This window comes from Nicotiana tomentosiformis, chromosome 5, assembly GCF_000390325.3.
Source record: "Nicotiana tomentosiformis chromosome 5, ASM39032v3, whole genome shotgun sequence".
In the NCBI taxonomy this organism is placed as follows: Eukaryota; Viridiplantae; Streptophyta; class Magnoliopsida; order Solanales; family Solanaceae; genus Nicotiana; species Nicotiana tomentosiformis.
In genome coordinates this window covers 100,350,729-100,362,935 of record NC_090816.1, presented here as the reverse complement: position 1 = coordinate 100,362,935, position 12,207 = coordinate 100,350,729, and the positions used below count along the sequence as shown (strand labels likewise).

General features: G+C 38.3%; 1 protein-coding gene across 1 annotated transcript; it reads right to left on the bottom strand.

Moving 5' to 3' along the window:
- Positions 1-463: 463 nt before the first annotated feature.
- On the bottom strand, positions 464-4,053 carry LOC104087503 (uncharacterized). The gene is made up of 2 exons (XM_009591998.4): positions 912-4,053; positions 464-801 (listed from the first exon to the last, which is right to left on the bottom strand). Exon 1 carries the CDS (start codon positions 3,488-3,490, stop codon positions 2,090-2,092), a length of 1,401 nt encoding a protein of 466 aa, XP_009590293.1. The 5' UTR covers positions 3,491-4,053; the 3' UTR covers positions 464-801; positions 912-2,089.
- Between the last annotated feature and the right edge of the window lie 8,154 nt (positions 4,054-12,207).

Sequence of the window (12,207 nt, the reverse complement as noted above, 5' to 3'; positions counted from 1 at the left end):
TACAATCTCATAGCCGCTTGGATCTTCCCAAAGGCATAGGAATATAGCACACACATACTGTGCTAGAACTTACCTTACAAATCCTATTGAGGCATAAAAAACCCCATCTACTAGCAAGCATGAATAAAATATGAGCTAGAAATAACTAAGTACTCTATGATCATCACAAAGTTTATAACATACTATGTGATGATATTACAAATGATGATACTTAAAAAGTGAAAAAATAAAACAATGTAGAAATTTGTGTCTTGGCCCTCTTTCTTCAACCTTGTGCACTCTTCAATTTGTAGCTCATTTGCTTCTTCTTCCACTGTCTTCAAATATTCTTCAAATATTTTAATTTCTTTTTTGATTTATTTGACCTTGTGGAGGTGGTAGGGACACTCACCTTTTGCTTTGCAGTTCTCATTGGTGGTTTCCTAATGATAACCTCTTATGTTGCTTTGCCATCCCAGCTATGTTGCCTTTTATGTGCCTTCTTTTTGTTTTTGTTTGATCCACTTCTTTTTTTTTTTTTTTTAATCCATTTCTCATTTGCCTCGATGATAGGTCTCCCTCCCTAGCTATATATTTAAAGCAAGCATCTAGTAGTTCTTCCTCTTCCCCTTCTTCATACCAATCGCGACCCATTTCCACCCCAAAAGCGTCAATAGGATTGTGTGAGGGTACTAGAGCTCCTCTTTCGGTCCTCGGATTGTCAAGAGCCTTTAAGGTATCCATGTCATGAGTTACCAGAGCTCGGAGGATGTTTGTCGGAGTCAAGCTATATTGTGCAGCTACTCCACTCGTACTAGCTACCTGTCCAGTTTTATGGATCAATTTAAGATTGAAAATCGTACCTGATAGTTGCTGTCCAGTAGGAACAAAAACAACAGCATTAGGACTTAGTTTTGTTTTGATTTGCTTACTTGGTGAAGTACTAGCAACCTGCTCAAACACAGTTACTACTCCTTCCTTTGCGTTATCCCCTCGTATTGTTGACGAACCTGTTTGTTGAGTGTTTTGTTCCTGAGAATCAACACCATAATATTCTTCACCTTCTCCATATTCTTCTACTTGGTCAGCCCATGACTTAAGCTTATAGCTAATTTCCTCTTATAGCTCGTTTAAAATTTGGACAGGTTCATCACTTAGTTCGGCTTCACTCATCGTGTCTTCATGTTCTTCTCTTGTGTGGTCAGCCCCTCCCTTTTTTGTTGCCGACGACATCATGGATAAAGTTTGTTGGTTGTTTGAAACTTGTAACATGTTGCCAGATTGATCAAACAAATCATTGGAAGGGATATCATGTTGGGATGTATTCAATCCGACCCCTGTCATGCCATTATTTTCCTTCACCTCAGCAAGAGACATTCCCTTCGTTGGATTAGACAAAAACCCAGGCAGAACTTGCAATGGATTCAAGCCTTCCAAAATTTCAGCTCCAATTGCAGTAAGATTTACATTAGTAGGTGCAATAGAGTTCCTGGAAACTTTGCACTCATCCGCAACTACCACAATCTGCCCATTCTCATTTTTTGAACTCTTCTCTGCATCTTGATCTGGAGATTTAATTCCAGATGTTTCCTTCTTTTTGCGTGTTACAGAACCACAACCTTCCTCTCTATTCCCATCCACTCCTTTCTTGCTACTAGTGATTTCTACCTGTTCCAGCAGTTCATTAGGTTTAGTAGATTGTGAAGCAGATTGTGCACCTACATCTGATGGAACAACACCAGTTCTGACGGCATCCGTTGAATTTTCCAAAACATGATCATGCTCATTGAGCAATGCATCAAAGGAGTTAGAAAACTCAATATGCTTTGGTGTTATGACCTGGTCTTGCACGTCTGGAGATCTCCTATTTTTAGGTGATCGTTGCGTCACTGCTTGCTGCTGATTCCGTCGAACATATGTAGTACTTAAAAACTGTTGCCGTTTCATCGCTTTTGGAGATGCATTTTGCCTTGTAGGTGATCTCACCACCATTGTTCAATCAAGTCGTGCTGCATTCACTTGTGCTGCATCATTAGACGAAGTGGAAATGTGGTCTAGATCCTCCACATTCACAGTTGCAGCCTCCAAACCACCAGGTCGTATACCAGCATCAATAGCAGCAGGTTTTTTTAACTCGTTCCCCTGTTTCTAAAGCTTCTGCTCCCTTAGTAACCTGGTTATGATGTTTAAAAAATTTTTCAGCACTCATAACATCAACCTCATTCAACTTCACCTCACCATGAGATGTCTGTTTTCCAGCTTCACGCATTTCACAAATATTAATTTGCACTTCACTAGCGTGCCCAGAAATGGCCTGATCAGTTGAAGATTTTGGAGAGTTCTTAGCTTGTTCAAGCACTTTGTTATCACCTGTACCAGTCACATAATCCAAAGCATAAACTCCTTCCATTTCTTGCATCTCATCATGCATAACAGTAGCTATAAAACGTGAATGTTTTTCAGCTAGTTCTGCACGTGCATCAAATGCATCAGGCATATGTTTAAAGTTAGTCAGCCCCTGTTCCTTCTCAAGTTGATGCGCAACTTTAGTAGTTTTTTCCTCAACACCTTTAGCTTCCTTATCCCTCGTTGAAACTCCATGAACAACATGAGCATTAGTAGCCCTCAAATCCTGAGAAACTCTCGCAAGAGCTGTCGTAACTGGAACTGTAACAATGCCAGAATCAGCTGATGTATGTTTGTCTTTAGTTGCATCTGAGCCTTGACCAACAACATTAGATTTTTCTATTGATGCCAGTCCTTTTCCAGAAGCATCCTTTTGTAAATTTTTAGCATCCAACAGTTGTCTCGCATCACCTCGATATTTTTCAATACCTGTGCAAATTCTTTCAGCATCTTCTTGTGATTTAACATCATGGTTCCCTACAATTGATCGACAATCATCCTCGTCATGACCTTGATGCTTACAAAACGTGCAGTATCGAGGCAAATTATCATATACAAATTTCTGTACATGCTCAATAATCTTTCCAGTTTTTTCATCCACTAATTGAACCTTCAAGTGTTGCGGCAGATTTCCCAATAAATCAAGCTCGACTTTCACCCTAGCTGTGCTCGGTCTGGATTTCTCTTGTGTTGCTTTATCAATTGCAATAGGTTTACCCGCTGCTGAGGCAATAAACATCAGAGATTTCTTTGCAAAAAGAATAGGCGGCAGACTCAGAAACGATATCCAAACAAAAGCTCTTGACGTCTCTTCTACAGGGTTAAATCCTATTGTCCAAGGAAATATTCTAAACTGATATTCCATGCCATTAATCAGTAGATAATTAATAGATTTTGCTGCTGTTAAAACATAATCATCATAACGATCAAACCTGACCAATACATGTCTTCTGGCAAGCCATCCGATGATGCATCGACCTTGAGTTCTAAACTGTATGGGCAGTAGTTTGCGAAGCTGCTGCATATCATATGGATCATAAGAGGATTTAATCACCAAGGCTTGGTGTAATCCTTCCTCTTTTGTGAATTGGTTTATCTCCTCCATTGAGAACTTGATCGTTGCTTCACCATGAACATAAATCACTTATTTTAGCTCGATTTTTGCAACGTTCTGTCCAGTTTGTTTTGTTTCCGGAAGAGTAGCGTATGTAGCTAGTAAATTTGGCAGGTTTGACGCAGAATCAAGCTGGGAAATTTCAGATATGCCCAAGCGAGTATTTGCTACAGTAAACGCGTCGGTATTTTTGAGATCTGTAACAGCTCCTTTGGAATTTTGGAGTGAAACTTGTTGGGTTGTGTTCGCCTTATCAATGCGCATCTTTTGGGATAGGTCTGGTGGTTTTCCACCACCGGACAGAGAAGTAGTGGCCATAAGACCACCACCCGTTACTGTAGCGGCATGTCTCCTGTATAGAGAGCGTTTTTCAGTTACAATTATTTTTATCAGATTAATTATGAGATTTTTTGCTGTTGAGTTTGTTAATCATATGTTCAATCCAAATGCTTAGTTATTATGTGATTGTCGACTTGCCAAGTAAGTATGTTAGGCGTCGTCACGACAGGTTGAGATTTTTGGATCGTGACAATTTTGTGTTCAAGCGATTATAATCTTGCTTTGTGTTTGTTGCGAATTGCCGGATCTCTTAAGAAGATGATCCTTGACTTATAGGGAGATACTACTTCCCTAATTGAGGAGAAGGTAATTAGAAAGTGTGTTGATCAGCTTAAAGCAAATTTAACTCCCGGAGCTGAATTGTTGACATGTGGTCCTGGTTTTACGAGGAAAGTGGATGGCTCCGAATGAATTTAAACTATCACGATCCCAATTTTCCTCCGTAGGATGTCGTGATGGCACCTAGTCTCTAATACTAGGTAAGCCTAACACTTACCGATTAAATAATAGATTTTTAACCAAATAACTATTAAGCATGAAACGGAAGTTTCTATAATAAGTCAACAATCTCAACATGATACAATGTCCCAAAATCGGTAGTACAAGTCATAAGATTTTCTTAGAGTCACTAGAAATAACAATAAATCACTAACCCTGAATAATAGGAAACAATGGAAATAAAATACAACAGAAGGTGACTTCGGAGCCTGCGAACGTCAAGCAGGTATACCTTAAAGTCTCTAGTCGCGCAGACATAAGTCTCAAACCAACTCGATCATAAGTACCTGGATATGCACAAAAATATGCAGAAGCATAGCATAAGTATACCACAACGGTACCCAGTAAGTATCAAGTCTAACCTTGGTAGAGTAGTGATTGTTACACCCCATGTTTTCATACATAAGAGTACGTCATAAGATAGTTGATGTAAGCTCAGAAATGAGATCATTTTTGAAAGTACATAAAGTAAGTTAATCATGTTACATTGGAGGTTACAAATATGAAAGATCATGAATAACAAGTACCAAGAGGGTTGGAAAGCTTAGAAGCTAAACGAAAAAATAAGTTTCGTCGAAAGTCGATAAGTTTGGAATGTTATAACATACACTTTGGGGTGAGACTAGGGTTCTTAACATTATAATGAGGTTATGTTATTAGTTTTTTTAGTCGTATGATAGTCCTTTATTATATTTTGAAGTCAAGCGAGTTGTGGAACAAAAGTTGGCAAAGGTGAACAAGTTACATTAAAAAATGTGCTGAAAACTAGGTCAAATATAGCTGAGCCTTTCTCTAAAGATACTTGTAATTGCGAGGTGATCTACCTACCAAATTGAATATGTACGAGTCTAGTTTCTAATGCATTTAATTGTTCGTCGATACGGCATCGGAGTAGAGAGACATTCATATTTTTGCGAGACCGTGCAAGCAACTCTCATTGGCCGGGTGCCCTGTGGAACATGTTTTATGGAATTTCACTCTTTATGTAATGTTTCTTTTCTTACTGATTGAATTAAGGTAGAGAGAGGAATATTCGATCAAAACCTTTAGTCTGATCAAAACCTTTAATCCGGATAAGACACTGAGATGAAAGACGAATCAAGCAAGAAAGGCAAAAAGGGGGCCGCTTTCTCGAGTGATATTTCTTTTTTGGGGTTAGTCTAACTGTCCTAATTCTAGTTGGTAGGCGTGCGAGTAAGAGGGTAGTCGGCGAAATTATATGAATTGAATGGGACTTCCATAAAGTCGGTGTAAGACTCCAGCTTGTATTTAAGGTAATTCTAAGTAGTTTTAACTCATTTTTCCGGTCCAAAATAGTTCCTAAAATCTCCTAAATTCTCTCCAAGAATTACTCCATGATTCTAGGGTGAAAACCTAAGATAAAAACATGAATCAAACGCTAGAAATCCCATGGTGCTTTCTAGATCGTAGTTCTTCATCTTGTGGCTATTTTAGAGGGTTCTTCAAATGTAAGTAACCTCTGATTTCGTGTTGTTCTTGTTGATTAAGGTAATAATCAGTCCCTCCTTCATATATATTAGATTTGCAAGGCGAACTACAAGTGTTTACACACCAACTTAAACACCAAAAGTTGATTCAAGAAGAGAATACAATACCTATAGTGTTGTGGTGTCATTGAGGATAGTTGTGGGTTGTGCTTGGCTGAAATTTCATGTTATTTCTACTGGTTAAGGTGAGTATAACATCTTACTACATGTTCTTGAAGTTTTTTGTGTGTTGGTAGCATTATTTGAGCAAAATACTACAAGAGGAGACTTGAAATAGTTTGAGATGTTATTATTTTAATGGACTATTTTGGAAAGGTTATTTCCATGAACTATAAATGGTTGGAAATCCTTTAAAAAGTATTGTTTATTATACTAGATATATTACTAAGTTCAAGAATGAATGATAATGGGGTTGAAGGGTGCTAATGACATTCAATCCGAGCTTGTCGCTCCTCGTGATATGTTGATGACTTGTTAATGAAATATTTTGTACCCAATTGTTGATGTTGTTCTTATAGTATTGCTCTGGTTGTTGTTTTTGGTATATGGTATTGGAGGAGGCCCTTGTTACAGGGGAGATGCTGCCCAAATTTACTTAAACGAGTTAATAGTTTAAGTTGCGGACTTAGCCTTTACTCAACATCAATTTTGAATCTCTTCTAGTTGAGTTGTTTGAAGAATTTATTAGAAGGTATTAAGGGCTCAAAGGAGTTAAAGTATGTAAAGGCTATTTTCCTTTTGTCACGATCCATATGATACAACGAAATGAGCAAACACGCAACTTTCACAAATGACTCTATTCTTAGAAGTACAAAGGGTGCCTACGTTCTTGATTCCCCATGTGTCTAGTTATTATATCGTCTGTCATGGGTCTTAGAAAATACGTAAGTTGATAAAGTTTATTTCATGATATTAACCGAAGGCATATTAATCTTATGACATTCAGAGGGATCTTATTGACTTCTTATGACATTTAGAGAGATCTTATTGACTTACTGCATTATGCATTGCATTCATTTATACATGTATATTGACCCATGACCAGATGACATTATATACGCATATATTATATATATATGGGGTATGGGAAAAGGTTATGACGTTATATATACACCACCACCTGATCAACTGGTATACGTTGATAATTTCGCCCACAGAGGCCGAGATGATATAATGGGATGCCCTCAGAGGCTTGATGATGTTATGTACGCATATACCTATGCATGATATGACATTTATATGCATATGCATGACATTATAAATATTTCATGATTCACAGAGCTTTTCAAACTTACAGGTTGAGTTCTTTACTCCATGTTTCTTTCATGTCTTTTATATACTACTTTCATGCCTTACATACTCGGTACTTTATTCTTACTGACGTCTCTTTTGCCTAGGGACGCTGCGATTCATGTCCGCAGATCCTGGTAGACAGGTTGACAGTCTTCCTAGTAGGCTATCAGCTCAACGGAAGGTGTTAGTGGACTCCACTTGTTCCAGAGTTGCTTATTTGGTCAGTATAGTTTGGACATGTATTAATTGGTCTGGCGGGGCCTTGTCCAGACCTTTATGATATTTATGTACTCTTAGAGGCTTATAAACATATGTCATGTATATGAATACTTGTATGGACTTGTCGGCCTATATTTTGAGTGTATAAATATTCATGTCGGCCTTATAGGCCCGTATGTCACATGTATAAGTTTCTATATCATGTTGGGTCGTCTTATGTCTAATATTCCCTTATGGCCTATTTACCCGTGATGGTGTGATAAAAAAGATACGTTATGTTGGTACTCGGTTGAGTAAGGCACCGGGTACCCGTCGCGGCCCTCCGTACAAAATTGTATACACTCAATAAGAAAGTGGCACCTACCGTGGCTAATGAACATAAAAAAAATCAAAGATGATGTTTGAGATCATATGAGTTACAGAAAATTCTAGTATTCGTTGGCAATAAGATAAGATAAGTATTCATGCAACAAGTGGCGGAATGACCAGGAAAAGTAATTACTTACATTTAAATACATCTAAGAAGGCACGAAAGGAAATCTATGGTGCTAGCAAGTTAAAGGAAGGTTGTGAGTTGTATAAATAGATATGTGTAGGTCGCAAGATAAAGTATCGTAGAGCGACAATGTTTTAGGTAGATAAGAGTAAGGATAAGAAAGGTGAGTGAGAAGGTGATGAGAATAGGTAAGTCCTCGAGATTAAACCCATCAAAACAAGAGAGTTGATGGTTTCCGTAAGTAATAGAAAGCTCGGTACAACCTGAATGAACTCAGAGGAGTCTAAGACTAAGAGAAATTAAAAGAGATGAAATGCCGCCCTAGTAGTAGAATAAGGGTGTAATTGTAATAGATAGGAGAATGACGCTTAGGCCTTTGATTGAGTAATAATTTTAAAAAAAGGTATTTCATGAATTGCACGGGATTAGAATACCCCCATAAGATGAATCACGTTGGGATGCAATGAAATACGGTTATTGAAGTATAGTATCATTCATAGGTGGATTAGGCAAATCACTTCAAATGTTCCTCGATGCAATGTGAGCCCTAGTGAAAATGTATTACATAAGAGGCTTCAAGTTATCAAGGATAGATTATGGATCAACATTAATGTGAATTGGAAGAATTTCGACAACAAGTCATGGCGTAAGAAAGAGGTCTAAAGGGGATGTAAATTCAGAAGTTCTTTGATTCTATGGGCATAAATAAGATTAGCTTCACAAGCAAGCCTATGTACCTCAACTGTTCTTTTCTTTCATGGTATCACATAGGCATTGTTTTGATGAATTCAACAGTTGATAATATACAACAACAACAATAATAATCCAGTATAATCCCACAAGTGAGGTATGAGGAGAGTAGTGTGTATGCAGACCTTACCCCTACCATAGGGAGCAAAGAGGTTATTTCTGATAGACCATTGGCTTAATAATTGATGATATAAATACTATTATTCACGAGCCAAATAAGAAATAAGAGTCTTATATATCATGTTGAATACGTTTTACAACTGTCAATATTCTGTTATGAATCAATCAATTGTGACACTTTCAGATTACTAGAAATAGAGTTTTCAAGAAATTAATTATCATACATAGTAATGGGAGACACTGGAATTTTGTATTCACAATTTCTTTGCATGTGTATGGATTTAATCTAAATGGAAAACAGAAAGTGAATTGTTTCATGACGAAACATTGTTGGAGATGCTATGCCGAAGTATAGTCAAGTAAAGACAATAACTTAAGTTCTATAATTTGAATATATATATTTTGGAATGATCCTCATGGAATATATACTATTGTAAGCTATTTTTATTCATTTCCTTTAATATTATAATTAAAGGAGGAGAGATGAAAGGGAAAAAGAAAAAAAAAACAAAAAAAAAAACAAGAAAGTAAAAAACAAAAAAAGTGAAAAAAAAAAACCAACACAAATTTTGACATCGAGATGACAAATTTTATTGTACAATTTCCACAACTTTTTTCTTTGCTTTTATGTGTCTTCAAGGAAATGTGCTCACTGCCAGTCCTTCTATGTAGATGGAGTAGCCGTCAGTTCCTCCCTCTTGATTACTGAAATTTCTATATTATTTTCACTAAAATAAAGATCATGATCTTATAGATTATAATATGATAGGTACTAAAGAGGATTGTAAACATTGAGTAATTGCAAAAATAATGAGTAACGTATATTTAGGAGTTATAACAGAAACAATAGTAAGTGTAATAATTATAACATATTTATTAGTAAGGGAAAAAATATTTGGAGGAAAAAATAACAAAGAATGAGAAATATAACCGCGCGAAGCGCGGATATACTCACTAGTATCTTATATAAAGTAATAATGCCAACCTAATAAATAATAAGTAACCTATTATAACAACTAAAAATAATAATACAAAATTATCATTACACTATTAATGCATATAGCTTAATCCATATGTTACTTATTCATCACGAAAATGCGCACTCTCACAGTCCCACTCTGTAATGACCCGGCCGGTCATTTCGAAGTTGTAGCCCCGTTTCACCATTTACTGCTCCGTTTGTGCTTTATAACTGTTATATGACTTATCGGGTTAGCTGGTTCAGGTCCGGAGAGATTTTGGAATGAATTGAGACACTTAGTCTCATAATGGAAAGTTCGTATGATGTTTTAAGGCTTGTTGGTATGTTTGGTTGAGGTCCCGGGGGCCTCGGGTTGATTTCGGGTGGTTAACGGACTTGGAATTTGATTCGAGAAGTTGCTGAAGTCTTTGTTCTGTTGCTGTAATCGCACCTGCGGAGTGGGAACCGCAGATGCGAGCACGCATGTGCGTGTGAAATTCCGCAGATGCATAGATGGAGGAGAGAAGGCAGAGGGATGCAGGTGCGAAGGTTTTCCCGCACCTGCGAGACCGCAGATGCGGGGTGAAGGCCGCATAAGCGAAGGGAGGAAGGGGAGCTGGGCTCCGCAGAAGCAGAGGATATCACGCAAGGGCATGTTCGCATGAGCGGATGTGGGAGCCGCATATGCGGAGGTCACCGCAGAAGCGGGCATTTTGTCGCTCCTGCGAGGCCGCAGAAGCGGATTAGTTGCCGCAGGTGCGGAAAGCCTGGGCAAAACCTATATAAACTAAGGTTCGAGATTTTTGCCATTTCTTACATTTTGAGATCGGATTTTAGAGGTTTTTGAGAGGGATTTTGAAGAGATTCTTGAGGTAAGCTCATTGTGTTCATTTCTATTCAATAAATGTGTTTTACCACTGATTTTCCACTAGTTGGTGTGTTTTTAAGGTGTAATTTGTTGGTTTGAAGCTAGGAATTTGTAGAGTTGATTTTGGGGATTTGAATGACCAATTGGTGTCGGAATTTGATGAATTTGGTATGACTAGACTCGTGGTTGGATGGGCTTTCAGATTTTGTGAGTTTTGTTGGATTCCGAGACGTGGGCCCGGGGGCGATTTTGCGGATTTTGAGTTATAACTTAGTAATTTCTTGTAGAATTGATTCCTTTAGCCCGTATTGATTGTATTATACTGTTTGTGGATTGATTCAGGTCATTTGGAGGCCGATTTGCGAGGAAATTGCTTATTGGAGTAGGGATTTGCTCGGATTGAGGTAAGTAACACTTCTAAACTTGGTTCTGAGGGTTCGAAACCCCGAATTTATGTGTTATATGATTGGTATTGAGGTGACGCACACGCCAAGTGACGGGCGTGCGGGCGTACACCGTGTGAATTGTGACCTGGTCGATTCTATGGCACTGTATAATGGTTCTATCTTGTTGATATCCGTGTTTTCATCATGTGATAAAGTAATTGAGCTGTCACTCATGCTAGATATCATGGTTAGGCTTTATGCCGGTATTCTTGTTCCATAGTGGTCGTTTCTTGCTTTTGTCTTACTGATTTCATTGATATTTCATACTCAGTCATATTCATTCATTTCATATCATATCTCAGTCTCTGTTGTTATGTATTGATACATCATATCATTGTTTCCGGGCTAGTATCATGACATTGTGAGCCCGTGAGAGAGAGACTAGAGAGATTAATGACTGAGTGAGGCCGAAGGCCTGAATACGAGTTATATTTATGGGATCGGGCTGCACGCCACAACGGTTATACTGATTTATGATAGCGCTTGGACTGAAGGAGCCCCTTCGGATTCTGCACATACCCCCTAGTGAGCGCGGTTGATATTATTGAGGGATGAATCTTCCCTGGACATGGATCTTGTCCGAAGCATTATACACCTGGAGATGGTTCTTCTACACGGGTTGGACTGGCCCTACTCGGTACTGGGTGACTGATGGTCAGTGATGTATATATTCCGGGATGGATCTTTCCTAGGCCGTATGAGCCATATATAGTACCGAGTGATTGACCATTTGAGAGTGTGAGCACATGAGGCCGTCAACATGGTGCGTCACATACAACATATGCATTGTCATTGTAGAAGTAGAGGAGTTGTATTCTTCATATCATTCAGATTAGATCCATTTTACCGTTTAGAGATATCTGTCGAACTTGAAAGCATGTTTACATTTCTGCACTGTTATTTTCTATATTGAATTGTGCCGATTGAGTTCGTCACTACTCTCAGTCCACAGTTTGGATTTGTTACTTATTGAGTTTGGTTGTACTCACGCTACACCCTGCACCTCGTGTGCAGATCCAGGTGCTTCCGGTTACAGCGGCTACTGAGTGAGGAGTCGAGATCTCGGGGACTATCGAGGTAGCTGCATGGCGTTCGCAGGCCTTGACTCTCCTTCATTATCTTTATTTGTATTTCAGTTCTTATTCCTCAAACATTGTAGTAGGCTGTATCCTGGTATAGATACTCATGTACTTGGTGACACCCCGATTTT